This window comes from Gigantopelta aegis, chromosome 4 (assembly GCF_016097555.1).
Source record: "Gigantopelta aegis isolate Gae_Host chromosome 4, Gae_host_genome, whole genome shotgun sequence".
Lineage (NCBI taxonomy): Eukaryota > Metazoa > Mollusca > Gastropoda > Neomphalida > Peltospiridae > Gigantopelta > Gigantopelta aegis.
In genome coordinates this window covers 67822098-67849597 of record NC_054702.1, presented here as the reverse complement: position 1 = coordinate 67849597, position 27500 = coordinate 67822098, and the positions used below count along the sequence as shown (strand labels likewise).

The following is a 27500-nucleotide window of genomic DNA, read 5'->3' as shown; positions in this document are numbered from 1 at the left end:
CGTCCTTGGATATGATAAAAAATATTTGCAATGATCAACACTTATCGACTCTAATAGACACATCAGAAAGTGTTATTTTTCACTAAATTACAAATTACCACAACACAATATATTTTGTGGATTATATTTATTTGAACGTTGCTTTCGGAGAAATGGAAGGAAATTATATTATTAACGTAGTTTTGTGATCCTGTGTTCTGTTACCGTGTTCAACAATTGTCGTTGGTCATTGAGTTATTTTAATGTGATATTTAATTTCTAGTTTACTGTTGATATATATATATATATATAGTTTGATACAAACATTTCATAAATCAGTATGAGTTCACCACTATCAAGTTTGAAAAAGACACACAAGCTACCACTTTCTGGGTAAGTCATAAAATGTATAGGCCTAACTGGTAACCGGTCAATTCGTACCATAGTCATTTCAAACCATAGTCATTTCTTACCCAATTTTACCATTTCGTACCCAAGTCATTTCGTACCCTGGTCAATTCGTACCATAGTCATTTTGTACCATGGTTATTTCGTACCATGTCTGTTTGGTCATTTTGTACCTTGGTCATTTTGTACCAAAGTCATTTCGTACCTCAATCATTGTGCAGCTTAGTTGACTGATCGATAGTAAAATGTCGAATTACTGATTTAAAAAATAAACATTAGGCTAATGCAGCTATATTGAAGCCCCACCCTTAAGAAAGAAAGAAAGTAACAAACAAACAAATAAAAAGAAAAGGATGATATATTACTTTCATTACTTTTATTTTCAGACGTTTCCGTTCATCATTATATTAATTACCAATGAGCACTTTGTGTTAGAATAACATATCAAGATCTTCTAAGATAAGCTGATCTCTGGGCTAAGGACGTAAGCATATATAAGATGGGAAGGGGGAGTCTCGTATCGTATGAAATGATCATCAGTGGCAATATACATATGTTCATTTAAACCTTTGCTCACTTTACAAGGTATGTTTACACATCAACGTTTATTTGTCAACAATAAAAATAAGAAGTGGCATACCATGACAAAAATAAGATACAGAGTATGAAACCACTATGGTACAAAATGACGAAACATTATGGTACAAGATGGTAAAAAGTAGGTACGAAATGGCTATGGTATGAAATGACTGTGGTACAAAATGACCAAAGCACTATGGTACGAAACGACTATGGTACGAAATGACCATAAACTATAGTATGAAATGACCATAAACTATGGTACGAAATGACTAGTAACCTTATAACTATATAGTCTGTCCCACAGGGAACACCTTTTTTCATACTATGAAATTCACGACAAGTTATTTATTTGTTGAATTGTAAATTGCACACAGAAATAATACTTGTTATTTCCAAAACACTTTTACTTTTCTTCTTACGTCGGCGAGATTTAGTTCAGTCGGTTGAGTGCTCGCTTGAGGTGCTTGCATTGCAGGATCGAATCACCTCAGTGGATCAATTCAACTGATTGCAGTTTTTCTCATTCCAACCAGTTCATCACAACTGTCAAAGGCCATGGTAGGTGCTTTCCTGTCTATGGGAAAGTGCCTATAAAAGATCCCTTGCTGCATTGACCAGATCTTGTCTTGTAGTTTATTCACATGAGATGGACATCTTCTTGGTTAGGCCCGCTATCCATTGATGCAGTTTCACGCACAATTTCTTTTGTGCAATTCTACATGCAGAAATGTGCATTTTCATATCAGTGTTTTTGCAAGTGGATTCTTATACACATTTCATTTGATTTGTTGTTGAAGAATGCTTATTTTATCAAGTACTTACAATCAAGACACTACATGTGCATTTGTCTGACAAGTTTCTTTCATGTAATCCATGTGTTGGTGTTCTGTTATAGTTTTAATTCTGTACACATTATAAAGTTGAGGATTCTCCTGAACAAAGTTTATCAACACATTTTGTTGTTCTTTGGCCCGTATGAATGATATCTGAAGTGGGGACCACACACACTCTAGTAACGATGGGCAGTCTAGTATGAAGTGAGGCACTCGCCAGATTTTTGTCTTTATTTATATAGAGATGGACAAAAAATATAAACTTTTATTTTTAAGTGAAAGGCTTGGTCCCACTCTCATCCCCACCCACCCAATTTCTACAACATATTTGGACAGTTAGCCTACCACAGAACATTTCACATTATGACATCATGTGGTAAAGATATTGTGTATATATGCACTATATTGATAAACTTGCATTCATGGATACTGAGGGGTGGGATATAGCTCAGTGGCAAAAGCATTTTCCTGATGGGTGGGCGGTCTAGGATCGATCCTCATTGGGGGTCAAAGGTTGTGGTATCTGCTATCCTGTCTGTGGGATGGTGCATATAAAAGATCCCTTGTTACTTATGGGGAAATGTAGCAGATTTCCTCTCTAAGACTATATGTCAAAATTACCAAATGTTTGACATCCAATAGTCAATGATTAATAAATCAATGTGCTGTAGTGGTGTCGTTAAACAACTATTTGTTGATGATGTTTTGTGTATTGTTTGGTTAAAGAAGATTATGATTCTATTTGGTGTAATATACTTTGACATAATAATAGTTATGAATATAGGAAAGAATATAATTATGAAATTGAAAAACCAAAGGTAATGGTGGAAGAAGCAAAGCAAACAAGTCAAACAGAAGAGAGTAAAAACGTGAACCAAGTGCTGGCATAGCCAGGGTGGGTTCCTGGAGGGAGGTATACCTCCAATCACTCCGCATTTGGCCCCAGCACCTTATACATTTTTCTGTTGCCCCATAACAACTTATACACAGTGTGGTTGCCTCCATCCCCTGACTCATCTCCAATATCAAATTCTGCCTATGCCAATGACTTGTGGACCATATGAACTCAAACAAAGTCGAGAAATCTTTCACCATCACAGACTCGGATGTGGCTCACAATTTTGTTGTGAGAGTACCTCTATATGTATAATGAACATGTAAAATGTTTTAGGCTTAACTCCTAAAGGTTTTGGAGATAAGGCCCTTCAAAAATAAGCCCATGCCTACTTGTTGCACTTGCAAATTGCAAATGTTCATTTATGGGGGTTTTGGAGGCCAATATCTTAGAAATGAATGTTGTGCTTAAAATTTCTACCCAGGGTGAATTGGACCCATGCTTTCAGAATCATTCATCAGAATTGGACTATCTTTTTTCATTTCAGAGTTATTGGCCCTCTAAATGTGAATCTCATCATGGGTGGAAATCCAAGTAAAATAAATGGGGATGGTTGTGGAAATAAACTATTTTCGACCTTGTACTAAACATGTGACTGGGTGACCTCAATAAATATGCTAAATAACAACCACTGTAGTGCGCTCTGATCTAAAGTATACAGCTATCGTCTTAATATTTTCCTGTGTGTGTGTGTGTATGTGTGCGCGTGCATGTGTGTGCATCATATTGGTCCCTGACTGTATTTAGGGTTCATAATGTTAATATCTTACATATGTTATATAAATGCAAGGGGTAGGATGTAGCCCAGTACTGGCCTCAGTGGTGTCTTGGTTAAGTCATCGGACATAAGGCTGGGAGGTGCTGGGTTCACAGCTCAATACTGACTCCCAGAGCAAGTTTTAACGACTCACTATACACCCTCATCGCTCAGTTATCTCTCACTAACCACAAACAACTAACAACTAACCCATTGTCCTGGGCAGATAACTGATGTGTGTGCCCAGGACAGCACGCTTAAACCGTAATTGGATATAAGCACGAAAATAAGTTGAAATGAATGTAAAGTACTCGCCTGATGCACGGTTGGTCTAGGATCGATCCTGTTGGTGAACCTTTGGGCAATTTCCCACAACTGATACATCAAAGGCTGTGGTATATACTATCCTGTCTGTGGGGATGGTGCTTACAAAAGATCGCATGCTATTCCTGGGAAAATGTAGCAGGTTTCCTCTCTAAGACTGTATGTTGAAATTAGCAAATGTTTGACATCCAGTAGCCGATTATTAATAAATCAGTGTGCTCTAGTGTTGTCGTTAAACAAAAACAAGCTTTAACTTTATAAATGCAATGGCCTTGAATTGTATATGCAGTTTGAAAGTTGAAGAACTGTTACCGGTAATATCAAACCATCAGTATGCATCATTACCATTATTATGTCAAATGATAATGGTGGCTTCACTAATGACAGTTTTATGTTTTTTGGTTACCCACACCTGATGTAAATGGGTCATTCAACAGATGTCTGCAATCTATTGTTCATCAGTTTCGGTTATTACCACTCTATAGCCAGTTATGATCAATTAACATAAAATCTGTAATTTCTTCAATTATGGTGATGGTCGATACGCAATATATAAAAGCTGATAAGATCTAACAATTTTTTTTAATAGACAGATACTTTCATGGACAGTTGAAAAATGAGATAGTATGTCCTCCCTATCATAATTTAGGAATTAATTTTTACTTTGACTTACCCGTAACTGAGTGACAACTTTATGTTGAAGGAAGGAAATGGTTTATTTAACGACACACTCGGCACATTTTATTTACAGTTATATGGCATCAGACATATGGTTAAGGACCACACAGATATTGAGGGAGGAAACCCACTGTCGATTAGCAACAAGGGATGTTTTATATGCACCATCTCATAGAGTGATAGCACATACCACGTTTAACATTTGTGCAATGATCTCTGAAAGTTAAACTTGCATAGTAAACTGTGATGGGGGGGGGGGGGGGGGTTGGAGGGACCTATTCTTGTCACCAGGAAGGTTGTGCCTTCTATCCTCTATCTCCCACTTCTGATGCCCATGTTTTTAGCAGTTTGGAGTTTGGTGCATACCTCTGGATCTGCTTCTGTAGGCTATTTAAAAGTAAGATACCATAAACGGTAACGGTACAGGTTTGGTACATCTACTTGAACTTGTGGGTTCTGCCTTCACCTCTGGTTATTCCCGCACTGCCTCATAATGAATGTGAATGTTTGGTCATTTAACAACAGAATGTATTGGCTATTGGGAGTCCAAGGTAAATAACTTTGTTTGATATTTGTTGTCATTTGATATTTTTATCTATTAATTAATGCTGATCGATACATTTAGGTGGGTTTGCAGTTAAGTGGATGTAATCTAACAATGCTAACAGTAGAAAAACAGCAACAAAGAAACTCCCAGATTTATGTTTATTGTTTCTATTAATTATGTAACATACCATTATTCTTATGGCATTTATTTTCAGACAAAGACCAATTCCATTCAGGGATCCACACTACACAGGTAATTTATTTCTAAAACTTTTCTAAGTGGACTGGGGTGTTTTATATTTTGTAGCCAACATTTTTAGGATTTGTTTTTTTTTTCACAATAAAGGTAGCAGAATATTAGTATTTTTCAATGAAGGATTATGGTGACAAAAATAACTGAACTCCACCTACTTCCCCATTATAACTGTACACTACTGTTTATACATGTATTTAGTTTGTAAACATTATCTTTCTTGATTGAACTTTACATAAACACAATGTTGCATATTTAATTTTATTATACATGTAATAAAGACTGATTTTTATTTCTCTTCTATTATGCATAATGCATACCAGAATTATGCTTTCTTAATGCATATCCTATTGTTTATAGTATGCAATACTATATATCATGAGACGACATAGCTGTTTATGTGCACAATAAAATCATGCAATAAATAAACACTTCAAGGCAAACATATATATAAAGGCAAATCGGTCTACAATCACACCTGCTCTAGTGGCCATGTATCTAAGCAGCCACGTGTTAAGAAGCAACATTTTTATTCCTCCAAATCATCTAACATAGTATAAACTAACCTGCATTAAGCAGCCACCTTTTTGATACTACCTTTGGTGGCATCTTAACCCACATTTGACTTATATGTATCAATGTTTTTGCCAGAAAGAAATGTTTGGGTGTGGTGCTATGGAATTGAATGCAACTACAGTCAACAAGGGGTATGGGGGACCTTTCCCAGAAAGAAAATGGGTTAAGTTTAGGGTTAGGGTTAAGAAAATCATACATTAATGATAGTCTCAAAAGGTTAACTTAAAAAAAGATAATATACAATTTTTGGGGGGTATGGTATCATACCCGTTTTACCCTCTGGCAGAAACCCTGTGTATGTCAGCTTCTTTACAAGTTTTATTATATCCTTAATCCTTAGAATAACTACATAAATGTAGGCTTACAAGATCCGTTAAAGTTTGAAGAAAAGTGTAATACGTACTGAACATTTGAAATTCTGTTTTCCCAACTGTTCTCCAGAAGATGAAAACAAACTGCTTGATGAGATCACCACAGACATGGCCACGAGTCGGATAAAAGAGCGAGACCCATTCCTCGGTGGCCTGCCTAAGCTGAATGTCCGCCACACCTCCTACAACTCTACTGGTTCCAACTCGACAGCAAAAAATTCAGTGGCGTCTTCAGGTAAAACTTTGTTAAAAATACACTTTTAAAGGAAAGGTTGCCTAGAAAATATCTGTTACTAAAGGCACATAGATTATGTGACTTGAATTATATATACTACAGTACATTAAAGGTTAAGTTTATAATAAAGTTAAAACCAGGCAAAAATGTTTTTGTCAAGTTGGTGTCAGATACCATGCCTGGTGCTTATAAAACTTTTAGAGTCTAGACTCTAGAATCTAGAGTCTGGGGGCGGGATGTAGCCCAGTGGTAAAGCGTTCGCTCAGTGTGTGGTCGGTCTGAGATCGATCCCCGTTGGTAGGCCCACTGGGCTATTTCTCATTCCAGCCAGTGCACCACGACTGGTATATCAAAGGCCATGGTATGTACTACCCTGTCTGTGGGATGGTGCATATAAAAGATCCCTTGCTGCTAATCGAAAAGAGTAGCCCATGAAGTGGTGATAGTGGGTTTCCTCTCTCAATATCTGTGTGGTCCTTAACCATATGTCTGATGCCATATAACTGTAAATGAAATGTGTTAAATAAAACATTTCTATTCTAATAGAGTCTGAGACACTAATGTCATGACAACGCCATACAAATTCTATGCATGTGACATCATTAAAGATTGAGTCTAGACTCTAAACGTTTTATAAGCATGGGCCTAGGAGAGGACATTGTGCATGTTTTCATTAATTCCAATAAAGGATATGTTATTTTTATAAAACTATTATTGAAAATCCTGCATTAAACTTGATTGTTTGTCAGAAAGGGAAAGAAGGGCCCATGCACTGAATAGTGATGAAATTCATACCATAATACCTGACTGCTGTGAAGTGTACATTATGAAAAGTTAATGATCTACAATGCTGTCATATATAAATAATAAATTATCTTCGTTTTCAAATAAAGTTTGGAACATTTAGCATAGGTATTTTATAAGACTCTTTACAGTGCTTATGCAAAAGCAAAAGTATAGATACTGAAATACTCTGTTAAAAATATGAATATATATTTTAGGAAACATTTTGCTGAGGTAATCGTAGTAGTTCAACTGATGACATTGTCTTAAAAACCTCCAGGTCATCATTTAAAAGAAACGATGGTACATGTATACTGTGAATAGTGACAGCAAATATACTCAATACAATTAATTTAGAGCCTGTAGATATTTTCGGCTTTTTCTTTATGGCACAAAATACATTTTAATTTGTTCATTGTTTTTTACAAAGCAAACAAAGCTTGCATTTTTGTTGATTGTTAACATTGGTCAAAATGTACTCAACGTTTAGAAATCCTCTGTGATGAAAACTTGCTAAGTTAACATAATTCAGTACTATATTCTGTCCCATCATTCTATAAAACTGGGTTTTTTTGTAAATAATTTCAGTTTGGTTTGATGTAAGAAGAAAAGTAGGCTAACAGTGTTTTGGAAATAACAAAAAAAAATCCCCCCAAACCCACCTATTTTTGTATGCAACTTACAAATCAATTGGCTCAGAAATAAATAATTTGTAGTAAATTCCATAGCATGAAGAAAAAAAGGTAAAACTGAGTAAAAGGTTTACTAGCCATTACTTCAGTTTTGTTGAGTATAGTTTCAAAAGGCTAGTTTACTGTACATGCTGTTGTAAATAAATTATTATATTATTATACTGTCACTGAATAACTCTTTAGTTTACTTTTTTATTACCCATATGGTTAAAAATATCTTGGTACATATCAAAGTGATACGTATCACTAGAACGCTAAGTGATGATAGTGAGAATGATAGTTTTGTTTGCACGGTGCTAATTGTGCAAGTCAATTTTTGTGTAACCCAGTTTTGGTTTGCACATTAAATGTAGAACATCATTTACATTGTAATAACAGGTTATGCAAATGAAGTGTGTTAGCTGCATGACTTTCTTTTTGCTCAACCCATAATTTGGTTTACACCAATTTTTAGTTCTGAGGCTTGAATGGGTATGGAAATGCATATAACATGCCCATGTTCAACAGAGGTTCAGGCATGCCCATCCTGGACTTAACCTCTGACTGACTTCGCCAGTGACTAATTCTGGAACATGAGGGGAAGCTTGAATGGGATGGATGGATGGGAACTCATTTAACATGCACATGTCCAAAAGAGATTCAGGAACGCCCATCCTGGACTTTATCTCTGACTTCACCAGTGACTAATTCTGGAACAGGAAGGGAGGCTTGAATGAATAAACCCATTAATGCTTCAAGTTTTATTTTGCTTGTTTTTTTCTGATTTCCCAGTTCCGTCTGACAATGAGCTGATGAGTTTGATGATCAACAGGGTGTCCCTGCTGGAACAGAGACTCAATTACCAAAGTAAAGAAATAGCCCAGAAGGTTGGTGATTTATTTACTGCAGTACTGCTGCACTCATTCTATATGGATTTTTTTTTTTAAAGTTAATTCATTCTTATATCCAATTAGGGGCAGGATTTAGTTCAATCGGTTGAGCACTCACCTGAGGTGTTTGCGTTGCAGGATCAAACCACCTTGGTGGATCCATTCAGATGATTGGGTTTTTTCTCGTTCCAGCCAGTGCACCACAACCAGTCATAGGTCATGGTATGTGCTTTCCTATCTGTGGGAAAGTGCATATAAAAGATCCCTTTCTGCAGTAGGAAAAGTGTAGCGAGTTTCATCTGATGACTACAAGTCAGAATGAACAAATGTTTGACATCCAATAGCCGATGATTAATTAATCAATTTGTGATACTGGTGTTGTTAAACTAAACAAACTTTAACTTTAATATATATATCCAACTGAGATTAAAAAAACTTTTAGAGTCATGCATACAATTTTTATGGTGTTGCTTTGATGTGATAGCCTCAGACTCTAGAATATGTCACAAGTATTTAACACCTAACAGCCAGTGCTTAAACAATGTGGTGAGTTAGTGATAAACAAATGTGGAACGAAAGTATCTTGTAATGCTAGTCAAAATAATGTGACGTGTCATAGACCCAGTCTTTGTATGTAGATGATCTTATGTCAATATATAAATTTAAAGTACACTACTATATATACCAGGGGTAATAGAATTTTCAGCACCAGACAGTAAAAAAAACACACAAAAAAAACAAAATTGATATAAAGCCTATTGTTTACCTATTGTTGGAAACAGATTTACATAATTATGTAATGATACACATTCACAAGGATTATATAGATCTTTCTAACCGGAATAAACACAGTGTTGGTATTAAACATGCTTTTGATAGCCTGTCAAACAGAAAATAAACGTCTGATTTGCAAGCTTAGAAGCTTACCAGCAGAATACATGTTTTATGATGAACTGAGCTGATTGATTATTATTCTGTTCACAGGACAAAAGGATCAAGGTTCTGGAGGAGAAGCTGCAGATATTACAAAAGGCTCGAGGTATGTATGAAGAACATAAAACTACATACTGTACGTTCATTGTTTCTTTATTTCTGTATTTATATACCTGGATGTATAATACCGTCCATCAAAGGATCCAGCCATCCATCCATCCAGCCATCCAGCCATCCAGCCATCTATCCATCTATCCATCTAGCCATCTAGCCATCCATCCATCCATCCATGCATCCATACACACATCCATCCCATTCATCCATCCATCCATTTATCCATACAAAAAATCTCTCCATTCATTTGTCCATACATCTATCCTAACAAAACATATGTCTGTCCATCCATTTGTCAATCTGTCCATCCATCCATCCATCCATCCATCCATCCATCCATCCATCCATCCATCCACCCACCCAAAAACCACCCACACCTCACCCACCCACACATCCATCCATTCATCCATCCATCCATCCATTTATTCATACAAAACATCTGTCTGTCCATCCATTTGTTCATCCATCCAACCATTCAATAAAAAATACCCACACATACATACACCCATCAATCCATCCATTCATCCATCCACCCACCCACCCACCCACCCAATAACCACCCACACCCCCACCCACCCAAGAATCCATCCATCCATCCAAACACATCCATCAGTCCATCCGTCCATCCATCCAAACACATCCATCAGTCCATCCATTCATCCATCCATCTACCCATAGAGTAAAGTTTTCATCAGATTTATTTGTATTAATGTGTTGATTTTCAGTTGAAAATAAAGATATTTTTTACATGAACTTGTAACTGTTTTTACAGTGTCCGATTCTCCCAGTAGAACGAGTGATCTGGAAAAGAAATGTTTGTTGTTACAGCAGCAGGTGCATGAAATGGAGGTCAGTTTATTGATACTAGTAGCTAGGTCAGTTCATGATGCAAAAACCAAAGTCATTATTTTAATTCATATAAAAAAACTAGGCTAATTCATGATTAAAATATTTAATCAGTGATTTGATGTTAATACAATTTAAATTTTTATTAAATCAAAAATTTTATGTTTGTTTATTGATATTAAAAATGAGCTTTATTCTTTGATGCAAAAAAAAACAAACAAAAAAACCCTCCACAAACCTCCCTGCCCCACAAAACAACACGACCCTCCCCCAACAAAAAACATTGACAAAAACACACAACAAAAAGCCAAACACACAAACAACAACACAAACAACACAAACCAAATACAGTCAAACCCGCTTATTTGCATACCCTCGGTGCTGCTCGATTTTTTGCAATTAACCGGGTTAGTCGATTAACCGATAGAGTACCGACTTTCACTTTGTAACAGCCATCCAACTACAAAGTGGCATGGGAGACAGTCTAGCATAATGCGGTACTTCATACCGGAACTATTACAGTTAACACATGTCACATGCAGTTGGATATATATAAATGTAAAAAAATATATCTATCGATATATATAATTAGCATGGCGTTTTTGTTTTAATCTGCCAGACCAGAAATCATTTTCTAAAAAACCAACAACGTCCGTCACTGGGCGTCGTTTTCTAAAAACACAAACTGGCGTCGTTTTCTAAAAACACAAACTTTGTGCATTAAAAAAAAACCCACTGACCATCCACTAGTGTAAACAAAGTGTATTAGCCATGTAGTTAATGAGATAAACTTGAAACAACAGAACCATCAAAAAGTTCAAGTTTCATCGGTGCACGTGTTTACAAAATGACGTCAGTTTCCGGAATTACCGGGCTGTTGATTGACCGAATAGAATTACGTGAACTTGTATGCATTTGCTGGTATGGTGTTCTTTCCATCCCAAAAGATACGGCAAGCTTTGGTATTATTTGTGATCCCCAAATAATGACTTTGCTATTGTTAAGCAATTAAAGTTAAGCTCGGCTAGTGAGTCATTATCAGTTCCAGCAGTCTGCATTGCATGCATGACCGGTCTAACACAATTGACTGACCTTCATGGTGAGGTCCGACTGATTGGTGTCTAACAATATAGCAGAAACTTAGGGACGATCCATAAATAACGGTCTTTGTTATGTTTGGTTTTTTGACGACCTCCCCCACCAGTCTTTTTTTTTCCGCTACATTTTCCGGGAAGCAAGTGATAAATCGTTTCTTTTGCGTTTAACAGATATAGCGTACACTGCATCTAATGAATAAGTGAACAACAACCCTTTCTCGGTCACATTTATTAAAAACATAACCGCCTAGGACGATTGATCTGTAATCTTTTAATTATTAACAAGGCTTCTCAACATAACGTAATAATTGATACAGAACAATGATTGCCCTGAACACGTCAATCGAATAGGGCCTCAATAGTTGAGTGCGCATGCGTACAAGCGCACAGGCGGTACTTCTAAAAATAATAGTCGGAGAGTTACTTGTTATTGAGATGGCCTCTGATTAACAGCAATATATTGCAAACAAAACATTAGGTCTTAGGTTTATTCAACTTAATTATGTCATTCTTAAATCTTGTAGTCGGGTATTGTGATTCACCAGTAGTAACGTGCACACCATCTCATTTGCATGTCACACGTCGACTCTGTAAACAGCGATTACACTTGCAGTCGGCTTACCACACAGTGAGCTCAAACAAAACAGATTAATCGGTGATTTATTTGAGTTTTTTTGCCAAAGTTTGATAGACATTCTCAGTCATTTGTGACATTAATTTAGCACAAAAAAAAAAAAAATCGTTATTTATATGTGCAAATAACCGATATATAGCCTGTAGTCTGTGCAATTAACCGGATGTTTTGTAGTGTTATAAGGGCAAATGGTTCCGTGTTGGGTGAAAATAGTCGATTAACCGAATTATGCTATAAACCGATGTGCAAATAAGTGGAGTTGACTGTACTTTGAATAACAAAACATGACATGACACCAATGTATGCCTCATTGATTTTGGATTAACAGGAATGTTTGTTTTTTTAATACCCTTTTCAAATCATTGTAAAAGTGTAGATAATTGAAAATCAATTCTACTATATTCAAATAATTGAAAATCAATTCTACTATATTCAAATAATTGAAAATAAATTTCTGTATATTCACATTTTGATAGTTGAAAATTACTGCTACTATATTCAAATAATTTGTAAAAATGTTGATCATTAAAAATAAATTCCATGCATTTTTAAATAATTGTGTTTTCATGATCACTATTAAAAAAAACAAATTAGAAAGAAAAAAAACCCCAATTCTTATTATATGTACAAAATATGTGCTAGAGATGTGTTTTCTATTTCAGTCATTCCTTGCCGACTATGGAATGGTGTGGGTGGGTGAGCAGGCGGCCTGTGGTGCTGATGTTTACAACACTGAGAAACTCGGCTCCGACCCAGATGATGAAGATGCAGGAATGTGGAGACCAGGTAGACCTCACACTCGTACACACTTTTCATTCATTTCACCGGGAACCAGGATGTGATTAGAATTTAAGTTTATAACATTACTCGGATAATCTTCTAAATGCCATAAGTGAATTGTATTTTTGTAACATACTAACTAAAACAACTTGTTGACCATGCAGTGACCTTTGTGATTGTATCTTGCAGGTAGTTCGGTGTCAAGGACTCCGGATTTCCATGTGGATTTTGACCGAATCATTGAAAACATTAAAGACCTAAATACTCTGGCTGGGGATGGCGTGGCCAAGATAAAACATACTACAGATGGTGCCAGGCTTAAGGTGAGAAAGGATTAATTACCAAATACCGGCCTCGGTGGTGCTGTGGTTAAGCCATCGGACATAAGGCTGGTAGGTACAGGGTTCGCAGCCCGGTACCGGCTCCCACCCAAAGCAAGTTTTAACAACTCAGTGGGTAGGTGTAAGACCACTACATCCTCTTCTCTCTCACTAACCACTAACTACTAACCCACTGTCCTGGACAGACAGCCCAGATAGCTGAGATGTGTGCCCAGGACAGTCTGCTTGAACCTTCATTGGATACTAGTACAAAAGTAAGAGTAGAGAGAGAGAATGTGTCCTACTATTCAAATTGAATAAATAATTGGAACCCAGTTTAGGAAGGAATGAAATTACATTACAACCAGCATATTTATGCTTGAAACAAAAGCAGTAACAAATTGTCATATATTAGTTTAATAATTGTGCCATTTTGTGTATTTTCATATCATCACTTACAAAAATAATAACCAATTGTCATGTGTTAGTTTAATAATTGTGTCATGTAAACTATATTCATATCATCGCATACAAAAACAGTGACCAGTTGTGATGTGTTAGTTTAATAATTATGCCGTTTTGTGTATTTTTATATCACTTACAAAACCAGAAACCAGTTGTGATGTGTTAGTTTAATAATTATGCCGTTTTGTGTATTTTTATATCAGTTGCAAAACCAGTAACCAAGTGTCATGTGTTAGTTTAATAATTATGCCAGTTTGTGTATTTTTATATCACTTACAAAACCAGTAACCAAGTGTCATGTGTTAGTTGAATAATTGTTCCATTTTTGTGTATTTTTTAGATCCCTGACCCAGTGCCCTTGACCCTGTATGCTAATGGCATCTCGCTGTTCAGTGGACCATTCCGCCCATTCAGTGACCCGGCAACTCAGCAGTGTGTTCAAGATCTACTCGATGGCTACTTCCCGTCCGAACTCCAGCCGCGATATCCAGATGGCATACCATTTGCTGTAAGATGATGTTATATAATATTATATCTTCTTCCGCGTTCAGTTTCTTTATGCTCCTTGAATTCAAATCATGCATTTTACCGCCTCCATGAACTCCACAGTCAGCAGCAGGTAGTCTTTTTTGCCCCCAAGTTTTTCTCCGATTGTTCTGGGTTGTGGCCAGATGTTTTCTCTGATACTGTCATATGTTGGACATCTTTGCAGTACATGCTTTGGAGTTTGGGGTTCAGTGTTACAGTAGCAATGAGGTGTTATTACCACTTTGAGTTTATAGAGATGTGCACTGAGTTTGCAATGTCCCGTCCTCAGTCTGAATATCATTGTTTGTTCTCGTCGGTTTAGGTGTATGATGGGGTCTCTTGGATAAGTACTTCCTGTCCTTGTTTTCCAGGCTGTGTTGAACTTCCCTTTTATGAGAGTCTTCATCTCTGGAAGTGACACTCTGTGACAGTGTTGTTGGCAGTTAGATGCTTGTTTGGCTAGTTTATCTGCAGACTCGTTTCCTGTGATTCCACAGTGTGCTGGAATCCACATATAATATTATATAAAATTTAAGAAACCCTTCAACCCATTATTGTTACCTTTAACTTTCAAAGATTTTAATGTCAGAGTAGTCAGTTTTTCTTGATGATGCCAAATAACACTTAAATACACTATTTGGCACCATTTTTTCCATTTCATTTTTTAACATTTTGTTTTCTCACTTTTATGCCACTTATCTTACAGTTTGAAGATTTTTATGTTGGTATCTACTGTTTATCACCAGAGTTTCACATTTATCCACACACACACACTTTTTTCTCACTTTTATTTTCAAGTCTTTGACTTGATAAGCAGTACCTAAGATAATATTCCTAAATATTAATTGATAAGCTAATAATGTATGGTTAAATGTGTTGAACGGCCAGAGACGTAAGCTGAGTTTTGTATCTAAACATAAATCTCCAACTGCAAAACAAATTCAGTAAGTAAAAACAGAACAATTAATAAATTTTGAAATACATAAAATATAATTTTCTTCTGTCTTTGCCGTGATCTGTCTTGTATTGGCATAATTTTCTATGTCAAATTGATTCAAAAACATATTAAAACATTACTGGTGCTAATCGTAACCATAAACTTACAATGGTTTGTGAAATTGGATTTAGGCATCTTAAGTACAGTTGGCTGCTTAATAGAGGTCCATTGGTACAAGTGTTGATTTAAGAGTAAAGTATACAGTATGACATCAGGAACACTTATATTTTTAATACTGTAAATTATTTCACTGTAATTATATTTATTTATTTATATATTTTATGTTTTCAAATTATATATTATTATGTATAATCATCATCTTTCAGGTAACAGACAGGAGAATGGTATCATTTCGAAGAAAGTCACTTTCTATATTTACTGGTACGGGACAGGCACTGGGTGGGGAAACCAAGCCCTCTCGACTGGTGCCCAGTAATTTGGACATCACCACACAAACGTTCATCCAGCCAGATATGTCGGGAACATTGTCTTCCGAGAATTCAGGCTCGTCTGTAACCAGCCGTCTGTCAGGTAATTAGAGCTGTGTGGTAGTCACAAGATGCTGTTATTTCTGTGTGTATATCGAGGATAGTTCAAGTACTCTGTTTTGATCAGTCGCCGGAATGTAGCTCAGTGGTAAAGCATTCACCTCATTGTTTTGATCAGTCGCCGGAATGTAGCTCAGTGGTAAAGCATTCACCTCATTGTTTTGATCAGTCGCCGGAATGTAGCTCAGTGGTAAAGCATTCACCTCATTGTTTTGGGTAGGTTCAGGATGTAGCTCAGTGGTAAAGCATTCACCTCATTGTTTTGATCAGTCGCCGGAATGTAGCCCAGTGGTAAAGCATTCACCTCATTGTTTTGATCAGTCGCCGGAATGTAGCCCAGTGGTAAAGCATTCACCTCATTGTTTTGATCAGTCGCCGGAATGTAGCTCAGTGGTAAAGCATTCACCTCATTGTTTTGATCAGTCGCCGGAATGTAGCTCAGTGGTAAAGCATTCACCTCATTGTTTTGGGTAGGTTCAGGGTGTAGCCCAGTGGTAAAGCATTCACCTCATTGTTTTGGGTAGGTTCAGAATGTAGCTCAGTGGTAAAGCATTCACCTCATTGTTTTGGGTAGGTTCAGAATGTAGCTCAGTGGTAAAGCATTCACCTCATTGTTTTGGGTAGGTTCAGAATGTAGCTCAGTGGTAAAGCATTCACCTCATTGTTTTGGGTAGGTTCAGGATGTAGCTCAGTGGTAAAGCATTCACCTCATTGTTTTGGGTAGGTTCAGGATGTAGCTCAGTGGTAAAGCATTCACCTCATTGTTTTGGGTAGGTTCAGAATGTAGCTCAGTGGTAAAGCATTCACCTCATTGTTTTGATCAGTCGCCGGAATGTAGCTCAGTGGTAAAGCATTCACCTCATTGTTTTGGGTAGGTTCAGAATGTAGCCCAGTGGTAAAGCATTCACCTCATTGTTTTGGGTAGGTTCAGAATGTAGCTCAGTGGTAAAGCATTCACCTCATTGTTTTGGGTAGGTTCAGGATGTAGCTCAGTGGTAAAGCATTCACCTCATTGTTTTGGGTAGGTTCAGAATGTAGCTCAGTGGTAAAGCATTCACCTCATTGTTTTGGGTAGGTTCAGGATGTAGCTCAGTGGTAAAGCATTCACCTCATTGTTTTGGGTAGGTTCAGGATGTAGCTCAGTGGTAAAGCATTCACCTCATTGTTTTGATCAGTCGCCGGAATGTAGCCCAGTGGTAAAGCATTCACCTCATTGTTTTGATCAGTCGCCGGAATGTAGCTCAGTGGTAAAGCATTCACCTCATTGTTTTGGGTAGGTTCAGAATGTAGCCCAGTGGTAAAGCATTCACCTCATTGTTTTGGGTAGGTTCAGAATGTAGCTCAGTGGTAAAGCATTCACCTCATTGTTTTGGGTAGGTTCAGGATGTAGCCCAGTGGTAAAGCATTCACCTCATTGTTTTGGGTAGGTTCAGAATGTAGCGCAGTGGTAAAGCATTCACCTCATTGTTTTGGGTAGGTTCAGGATGTAGCCCAGTGGTAAAGCATTCACCTCATTGTTTTGGGTATAGCATTCACCTCATTGTTTTGGGTAGGTTCAGGATGTAGCTCAGTGGTAAAGCATTCACCTCATTGTTTTGGGTAGGTTCAGGATGTAGCCCAGTGGTAAAGCATTCACCTCATTGTTTTGGGTAGGTTCAGAATGTAGCTCAGTGGTAAAGCATTCACCTCATTGTTTTGGGTAGGTTCAGGATGTAGCCCAGTGGTAAAGCATTCACCTCATTGTTTTGGGTAGGTTCAGAATGTAGCTCAGTGGTAAAGCATTCACCTCATTGTTTTGGGTAGGTTCAGGATGTAGCTCAGTGGTAAAGCATTCACCTCATTGTTTTGGGTAGGTTCAGGATGTAGTTCAGTGGTAAAGCATTCACCTCATTGTTTTGGGTAGGTTCAGGATGTAGCCCAGTGGTAAAGCATTCACCTCATTGTTTTGGGTAGGTTCAGGATGTAGCCCAGTGGTAAAGCATTCACCTCATTGTTTTGGGTAGGTTCAGGATGTAGTTCAGTGGTAAAGCATTCACCTCATTGTTTTGGGTAGGTTCAGGATGTAGCCCAGTGGTAAAGTGCTTGCCTGATGCACAGTCGATTTGGGCTTGATCCTGGTTGGTGGCCCATTGAGCTATTTCTTGTTCTGGTTTAACTGATTTAACAAAGGCTGTGGTATGTATTATCCTGTCTGTGAAATGATGCATATTAAATTTTCCTTGCTGCTAATCAAAAAGAGAAGCCCATGGAGTGGTGGCAGAAGGTTTCCTCTCTCATTTCTGAGATCTTTAACCATATGTCCGACACCAATATAACAGTACTGTAATTAGATTGTTTTGAGTGGTGTCATTTCTGCTTTGGGCATGCACTGAGATATCAGTACTACCAACATAGGTCAAATATAAATAAGTCATTGTGAAAATACACTTGTGGTCGCCTTATAACTTTTGTTATTTCTAATTGAAAATGGAGATAGGTATATCAGTTGTGGAAAACCGGTCGATGTGTGTGCCTTTCATCCACTCAGTGACTGTGGTTAGACTTAGAGTTATTCATAGTTACATCTATAGTCTGTCCCATCCTCCTACAAAAGTGTTTTTTTGTTAATAATGTCAGTTTGGTTTGATGCATGAAGAAAAGTAAAATTGGTTTGGAAATAACAAAACAATACCATTTTTGTGAGCAAGTTACAAAACAATCGGCTCAGAAAGAAATAACTTGTGGTAAATACCATCGTATGAAAAAAGGCACTCCCTGTCGCATGGACTATGATACTGAAATCTACATATAGTATTGAAATCTGCATCACTTGACTAAACATGACTCAAGAACCATGTACTCTGTTGGAGTAGTTAGTTTTTGTTTTATACATTTTGACATTTTAAAACTGTATGTATTGTGCATGCATCTCTTAAAGCTCATTAATATTATTTATGTCATTTTACCGGTAATATTTGAAGAAAGATGTTTGATCTCTCTATATTTTTATTTATATTTCAGGTCCACAAATGTCAGTTGAACAATTCTTGGAAAAGTTACCAAAATCGATTTTAAAACAAGGTCGTCTGATTGACATTAGAGACTCCATTGCAGATAACCTGAAGGTTTGAATCTGTGATGTTTTTTCTGAATACTAATGTCTGGAGATATTTTTGAAGTTACAGTAATTGGAATTAGTTGTTACCTTTATTGATAATCTCCCTTGCCTTATAGAATTTTTTTTTACAATGAATGAATGTTTAACGACACCCCAGCACAAAAATACACAAGGCACATTACAACAAAAAAGAAAAAAGTTCAAGGTACAATCTACATCATGGATTACAAATGTTCTTCCTGTCTCATCTATATCATATTTGACCATTATGTTCATTTAATGACACCCAAGCACATGTTTTAATCAGTTACTGAGATCCACTTCTGCCACATGGGCTATTTTTTTTTTTTTTTTTTTTTTAAATATATTTATTGTCCCAGATATTTATATATTGATAATGTCAGGGTTGGGGCCCTGAAATCATTATCTAACAATAGATACATAAACATAAAGTGCATTCAATAAAATTACTAGTTAATTGAAACAGTCAAATTTGGAGCACAAAATTAATGACAGACTAAATATATAATAAAAAATTAATTAAACAGATAGACAGAGAGAAAAGAAGAAAAGAAAAATCCATATTTACAAATATAGAAAACAAACGTTATTGGCTTTTAGGTTAACATAGGCTATTTTTGATTGTGGCCTTTGATATGGGCCAGATAGTTGACAGACACTGAATGGAGCAGGATTTGATCCAGTGGATCCACTTTAAATGAAGAATTCATACAAGTTATAATTAACTATTGTAGATATTGTCTTTGTACTTGTTTACATAATGTATGCATGTTGTCTGATGAATATTAATTTACTGAGCATGGTTTACATTATAACTGAACAGGTAATAGTACAGGTAAAAGAACTGGCCAAGCCAAAGCTTGCATCCAAGACAGGCGTGCACTACAACAGCTTGCTCTGAACATACACGTTAAATTATTTCCATTCTAATTCCAGTAATACTCTTCCTAAACTCAAAATACTTTTCAGTGACCCCTTCATACATTGCACAAAACAGTTCATCAGTGCCAAAGACAAAATACCTAATCCTGTGACCAGAATCTTGATTGTACAATATCATATTGAAATAAAACTTGAGGTTCAGAACTTTGAATCAGTTCGATGCTCTGTAATTTGAAGTCAGGAATGGTTCTACAACAAGAAAACATTCTGAGTTATGTTGAGATTCTCACTGGTCTTATAGTTCTGTTATAGGGGTCACCTATGAAAAGCTCTAGGATTCTACAGTAAGAAAACATTCTGAGTTATGTTGAAATTCTCACTGGTGTTATCTGTTACAGGGTTCACCAATGAAAAGCTCTAGTGTTACGGTGATTGAGACTGAAGTTACAGCAGACATGAAGAAAAGGTAATATGAGTTAATCTCATTAATACTATATTGACATGATGCTTTGTTTACTCCTGACTATTCTCTAGTTAAGTCTTATCCACCCAGCTCTACAATCAGAAAACGTCATCACTGACCCAAGTTTCCAACGTGAAATATGTCATTTTGAATCTACATTTTTCAACCCTAAATTGTAAAAAAAACAACTAATGTAACACTATTTTGATGTGTGTCATAGTTTAAAGGACATGTTAGTGAGTCTAATTACAAAAATAAAATTTACAGAAGAACTTAATATATATATTAAAATATATTTTTTAAAACACTAACATCACAATCCATAGTGTCATTGTTTATGATTCTTTCACGAAGTTATTTTCACTTTCAATCGACGACGAGTAATCCATCCATCATCTACTTGAAAGTCTGTATTTTCAGTTATTTTCAGTGAATACGTCCTTTACAAATGTTCAGTTTCATTAAATAATAATGTCCAACATATTTTAAAAGAAATTATACAAATAGTGAGAAATCGAACTCATGTGCGCGTTACGTCATCAATAACGTTTATACAAATTTAGACTGTCTTTTGTTTTCGTTTCGATATTGAGATAACAACTTAAATATGAATACCAGCCAACAAAATACACTCGACATGTTTTATTGTCATTCTATTGTTCTAGCATTCACAGAATCAAGATAGATAACTCCTGTGAATTTTTACAGCTATGTTTATGAAGACTGGTCGAGTTTTGACTGCAGTCATGAATGGGTTTTTGCGCATCTCAACTGCAGTCGAGAATGGGAGGGAAAGAGTTAAATAATTAAAAATTATTATAAATGCTGTAAATCAGTTTACAGTAATGTTTTTCAGGGGTTTTTTAATACTGTGTATAGTGTGGTTTATTTTCAGATCTGTTTGTGTTAAATTAAAACACATTTTTACTGATAATATATATTACTGAAAAACAGATCATTTACAGATACTGTATTAATTAATTTAACAGCTAATTATCTCAAAGAGTTAACAAAAAATATATATGACCATCTTAAGTTAATTATCATAATAGGTGTAAAATAATGGTCACACAATTCAGATGAGGTAGTTCTTAGTGTGGGGTTTTTACCAGAGTGGTATAAAAATAATTTTGTTTCAGATTGGAGGATAAGGAGGAAAATGCTCGACCCTCCACACCACGTAATATTACAACACTGAGGATAAAGTCAGAGTCTGGTGATCACACGTACATAGTGAAGATGAAATTTATTGAAACAATAGGTGATTTGAGAAAATATCTAGACAAAGCAAGGTATGTTTTATTTGATTGTATTTAATTTTAGATATGTTTGAAATATTGAACAAATATGAAACACTAGAAAGTAAAATTTTACTATTCTTTATTTATAAATTGTTTGAAATGGACAAAATAAAATACCAGGTAGTAAATTTTGCTTTCTCTGTAGTTACTAGTTAGTTGAAATTTACAAAATGAAATACCTGTTAGTAAATTTTGCTTTCTCCAGATTTACTTGTGTGAAATATACCAAAATGAAATATCAGACAGAACATATTGTTTTCTCCAGATTTACTTGTATGAAATATACAAAAATGAATACGAGATATTAGATAGTATGTTTCTTTCTCTCATCATTCTTATATAAGTAGCCTATATATAGGACAGAGCTGTCTTATGAAAGACAGTTATGAAAGATATATATCCTGGAACACCGCAAGCCTCATCCCACATCAAAATTTCCACCACCTCGATTGTACATTTTGTATCCAACATGACTGTATATGACGGAGTCTTATAAACTTCCATGAGCCATTTCATAATAATTATGCTTAAATAGGGGAGCTAACTCTAGTATGTCGGGGGTCATCAGACAACAATTTCTGACTGAAGGAAGGGAAGGGAAGGGAACTCGTTTAACGTGCCCCTATCCACAGAGGTTCAGGCACGCCCACCACGGACTTAGCCTCTGACTTCGCCAGTGACTAATTCCGGAGCAGGAGAGGGGGGGGATTGAGTTTGAAGTGGGTGGAATTTGGAATAAAGCCATTTAGTGAAGTCCAGCGAGAGCGCGGACCAAATAGCAGACACCAAGTGATAGCCGTGCTGTGATTGGCTGAATTTTGATTCCTTGGTAAAACTTGTCATGAATAACTGCATCCAAAAACATGTCTGGACTCTTAAGTTAAGCCCAAAAAAGGTTAAGACTGCTCGGCCGAAATGGTTTTAAGGTGATTTTGAGCAATTGATTGGGCGCCAAAGTAAAATGCGTCAGACTATTTATAAAAAATAAATAAACATAAGAATTTTGAACTCGATCGAAAATGTTTAAAGTCCAACTAGTCCAAAAAGGAGGTTGTTACCTGTCCTAGCAAAGGTTGGCGTCTAGGGTGATCCGATGAAGTTGGAGGAGTCAATATCCGTGAAGAAGTGCCGGTACGGGCTAACTGCTAGTTGCCTGACCAATGGACGGTAGTTGGCCCCCGATATCGTCTTCACGATACGATGTATCGTCGGGTTGTCCATTTCTTTCAACAGCATTCCCTGATGGTAAACTCTGGCTTGGTGTATGGTAAGAATACACGCCTCCTCCTTGTCACACAGTAGGGTTCTGGTGATGGCAAACTTTCCCTCTGGGCTCCTTGGGAGCTTGACCCAGGCTGTTGGTCTGGGATTGATATACAGTTTGGTGACGTCCTCCAAGTTCATCCGCACGAGGTTAGCATACCGCTGTTGAAGTTTGCCGGCCTGTAGTGTCCACTGTTTGGTTTGTGGGTCGTCGGGTTTCGGCGGTTGCAACGGTTGGCTTGGCTTGTCCGGTTGGCCACTCGGGGGAGTGGTTGCCTTCCGTTTCACTACAGCCGTTTTTCGAGCCTGCACCTCAACGGGTGCACAACCGGAGGCGCTTAAGTAGTGGCCTGTGGAGTTGGTCCATCTTGGTCCATCCTAGAAGTCGGGATGTCCGGGGCTGGTGCCTCTTCCGATCCAGTCTTCTTAGGGGGGGGGGCGGCGATGGGTGGCGAAGCAGAAGGAGCCGCTGCCGGTGGTTTAGCCGCCGGTTTTGTCTCCCCCTGAGCCTTCCCTGGCGCACGTCTCCTCTTCCTCCACCTTCCTTTCTTCGGTGGTACCGGGTCCCCGTACACCAAGGTCACGGAGGCCCGTGACCCGGTGTACGTAATCCGGTACTCTAGCAAAGCTCCATAAGAGATCATCAGTCCCCCCAGGTGGGGGGGGGGGGAGTAACTCGAGAGAGCATGGACAAAGGTCTTGCCTCATCGTGATCAAAACTCGGAATGTTTCTGACTGATATATTGTGATTAAAACCTGCCTTATAAAAGGTATCATGTTCATTTGTAGTGTTTTAAATGTTATTTAACACATGAAACAAACATGGTAAATTTTATAGTGTAGTTTATTTATTAATTATAAACTAGTTAAATAAAAAATTTACTTATTCAGCCATCTTTTTCTATAATCCCACATGGCCACATAAGATGGATGCTTATATTGTTTAAAAATTTGTTTAAAAAAAAATGAAAGTATCTTTGTTGACTGTTTTACAGAAAGAACATGCCTGCTTATAAAATAACAACTGCGTATCCCAAGAAAACCTATGATGATGACAGCGCAACTCTTGAGGAAAGTGGACTCACGCCAAATGCTGTGATGTTATTGCGCCCTGTGACATAACAAATGTTAAATCTGTGGAATTATAATGTCCTTTTCCTGAAAGTGGTTCTACCGTATCAGTAGGGAATCGGGCCACTGTGCACCCATATTATATTTATGTCAATGTTTTAAAAAGTAAATATAATGGAAAATAATGAAGAAGAAGTAATAGCTGAAGAAGGAGGACAGTTTTAATGTTTTACACAACTGAACAAGCTGCTGATGTAAGTCGGTTGTTCCTGTGATTCCTGTCGGGTCATAGTTCTAAGAGACAGCATGGGGGATGAAATGATAATTCCTGAGCCAAAAGGACTGAAGTGATGATGTCGAGTACATCGTATGTTAAGTTTCTGTGGAACCATACTACTGCACTTCTAGATCACTGAACATATTTTAAAATGTATATTTTTACCGAATTCCTTGCATATACATGTATGGTGAAACCTGTCTAAACTGGACCCTGTCAAAACCAGCTAAGTTTTACGATCCCCAATTTTCGAAATTCTAGAACGCAACTCTCTGAACACCAGCATCTAAATCGGATACATATTAAGTCTTCAGTGTTATCCATTTTAGTCAGGTTTCAATGTACAAAGAATATGACAATGAATTAAACAGTAAATTTCAAGATAGTCTTTTGAATGATTTTTCTTTTTTTTACTTAATATTAATTTATTTTCACATTTTATAGCAAGAACAAAATGCCAAAACTATATGCTGCTTTCTACTGCAATATTTTTTAAAACTGAATATACATGTATTATGTATTATGTGTACAGTATTTTCACTATGGATATTAGAATTGTTTTTATTGAATATCTGTTGATTGTTTACTTGTATTTGTTGTTTGTATTTCTTAATTGTTATGATTTTATTATTGATTGTACATTATACTTTTACCGGGAGTAATTTCAATACCATCAAATAAATTTTTCATGATATATAAATGATAACAAAATGGTGTTATTCAGTGCTATTCTTATTGGTCAAAACCACTGATATCCAAGTAATAAATGCTTGACTGTTCACCAGTCAATAAAAATAATTAAAATCACATAGAAAACTGGATAATATCTGGACATTAGTTTTTCATAAGCATTAATTTGGGCAAAAACCAGAAGTTAAGATAATTTTTCTTAGTTCGCAATACCATTTCAGTGTTTCTGCCAGAAAGAAATATTTGGCTATGGCGCTATGGAATTGAATGCCACCACAGTCATCAGGGGGTATGGGAGGCCTCCCCCACAAAGAAAATGGATTACATAAAGGATTAGGGTTAAGAAAATCATACATTAATGATAAAGAGTCATTAATTTTGACAAAATGTTAACTTTAAAAAATAATAATTTGGGTATGGCGCCATACCCGTTTTAACCTCTGGCAGAAACCCTGCATTTATTTATAAATAGCATGCATTCAAACCCCACAAGTAGTGTACAGACTTGCCTATAAATGTACTGTTTTTAAATGTTTTTAACTGGCATTTTCAAAATGCATTTTTTATATTATATTTTCAGTTTTGTGATATTTTATCTTTTGTTGTTATTTCTTTTTTTCCCCTTGTACTGCTGTGATATTTGTGATTGTTATATAATATTGTTTACTGTATGCTAAGCTACATGTTTTTAGTCTGATGACCCGAGTCTTTGAAGAAGTAAAAAAAAATAATTAACAGACATGTGCACTGTCAGATAATTTTATCCCTTTATTACAATGTACTTTATTCATGTGTGTGTGTATACGCTTTGAAATTTATTGAGAAAGACATGAACGGTTCGAGGGCATGGAAACAACATTTCATGTGTGTGTGTGTACGCTTTGAAATTTATTGAGAAAGACATGAAAGGTTTGAGGGCATGGAAACAACATTTCATGTGTATAAACGTAAGTAGAGAAAAAACAGGGAAGAGGAAATGTATAACCTTATATCAGGTGCGTGTACAAAGGTTGGGTTTTGGGGGTCGAACCCCACCCTTGCTCCATAACATTTTCTCTATTTGTAATGCATTTTCCAGGGAGCTACAGTCTAGACATACATACCCTTGAAACAATTCCTGCATTTTGCCGTTTATATTGTTGGCTGTAATCAAACTGACTGGTGGAAATGGGTTTGAATATTGTTTTTATTATATTTTAAATTCTATTAAGGTTAGATTACAGTAATTTAGTTTATAAAAGAAGAACAGCCTATATAGTTCTAGCAGTTTAATTAAATGGCAATACCATGATAACATTTCAATTTGGCATTTTGCTGCACATTTTAAAAATCTTTTAAAATTGTAATAAAATAATTCCTAAAGGCAGTTTTGGTGAAAGTTCTTAATGGGGTTTTGTTACACTTTGGACATTTTGGATGCAGTTTTCTCTCATCCTCAGGTATGTGGGGCAGAGCTACATGTATCCAGTGAAAGAACGCTATGTATAAGAAATTTCTATCCCACATGGGATATCACACGCTTGTGTTTAACATGACGTCATTGGTAATATATGACATCATATTAATGTGAGATGGTGATGTGAGGTAATTAATATTTTGTTATTAAAACCTTCATTTTAAAAGCTATCTTGTTAATTTGTAGTGTTCAATTTTATTTAAAATTTTTTATTTAAATAGTGTTAAATTTTATTTAACACATCAAACAAACACAGCAAATATGATAGTGTAGTTTATTTATGATATAATGGTCAAATAAAAAAGTTACTTGTTCAGTCATCTTTGTCTGTTCCTGTAAAATAATGGTTTATTTATCGAATGAATGAGAGAAAAAGACTCACATCATATATGGTCATGTAGAATAGAAAAAGTACACCCTTGGCAATAAATATTTTGACCATTGGACTCAAAATTTCCACCATCTCGGGTGTACTTTTTCTATCCCACATGATCACATATGATGAAGTCCTATAATGTCTCCCATTTCGCCATTTTATAGGCAGTGGAAGATTCAAGCAACTGGGATAAGTGTTATTGCCTTTCAAATGGGTGGTGGGAGGTCAGTGGGTGGGTGTGCTCTTCCCTCCTAGCCCGAGTGCACTTTTCCTCTGCGATGTTGTAATACATGTTCATGTCATTAACATGTTGGTGTTATTACTATAAACTTTAAGATATTTATGTTACTCAAGTGTATGATGTAATGGCTGGTTCATTACTGTGAGATGGCTGTGTATATAAATGGTCAAAACGTTTGTATTGAATGTCACCACATGGTTTGTTATTAGATGTCTGCACATGTTTTTTTATTAAATGTCCCCACATGATTTGTTAAATAATTCATTTTATGTTAATAAAGCAGTGTAATTTAATTAACTGTACTTGTATGCATGTTAAT

General features: G+C 36.3%; 1 protein-coding gene across 1 annotated transcript; it reads left to right on the top strand.

The window, feature by feature from the left end:
- LOC121370977 (UBX domain-containing protein 11-like) lies at positions 1–26760 on the top strand. The gene is made up of 14 exons (XM_041496548.1): positions 1–372; positions 5218–5255; positions 6273–6437; positions 8684–8778; positions 9766–9820; positions 10601–10677; positions 13068–13191; positions 13375–13508; positions 14311–14478; positions 15822–16026; positions 19044–19147; positions 20442–20509; positions 21646–21798; positions 24066–26760. The coding sequence occupies exons 1-14, from the start codon at positions 320–322 to the stop codon at positions 24190–24192; spliced, it is 1566 nt and encodes a 521-aa protein (XP_041352482.1). The 5' UTR covers positions 1–319; the 3' UTR covers positions 24193–26760.
- Positions 26761–27500: the final 740 nt, after the last annotated feature.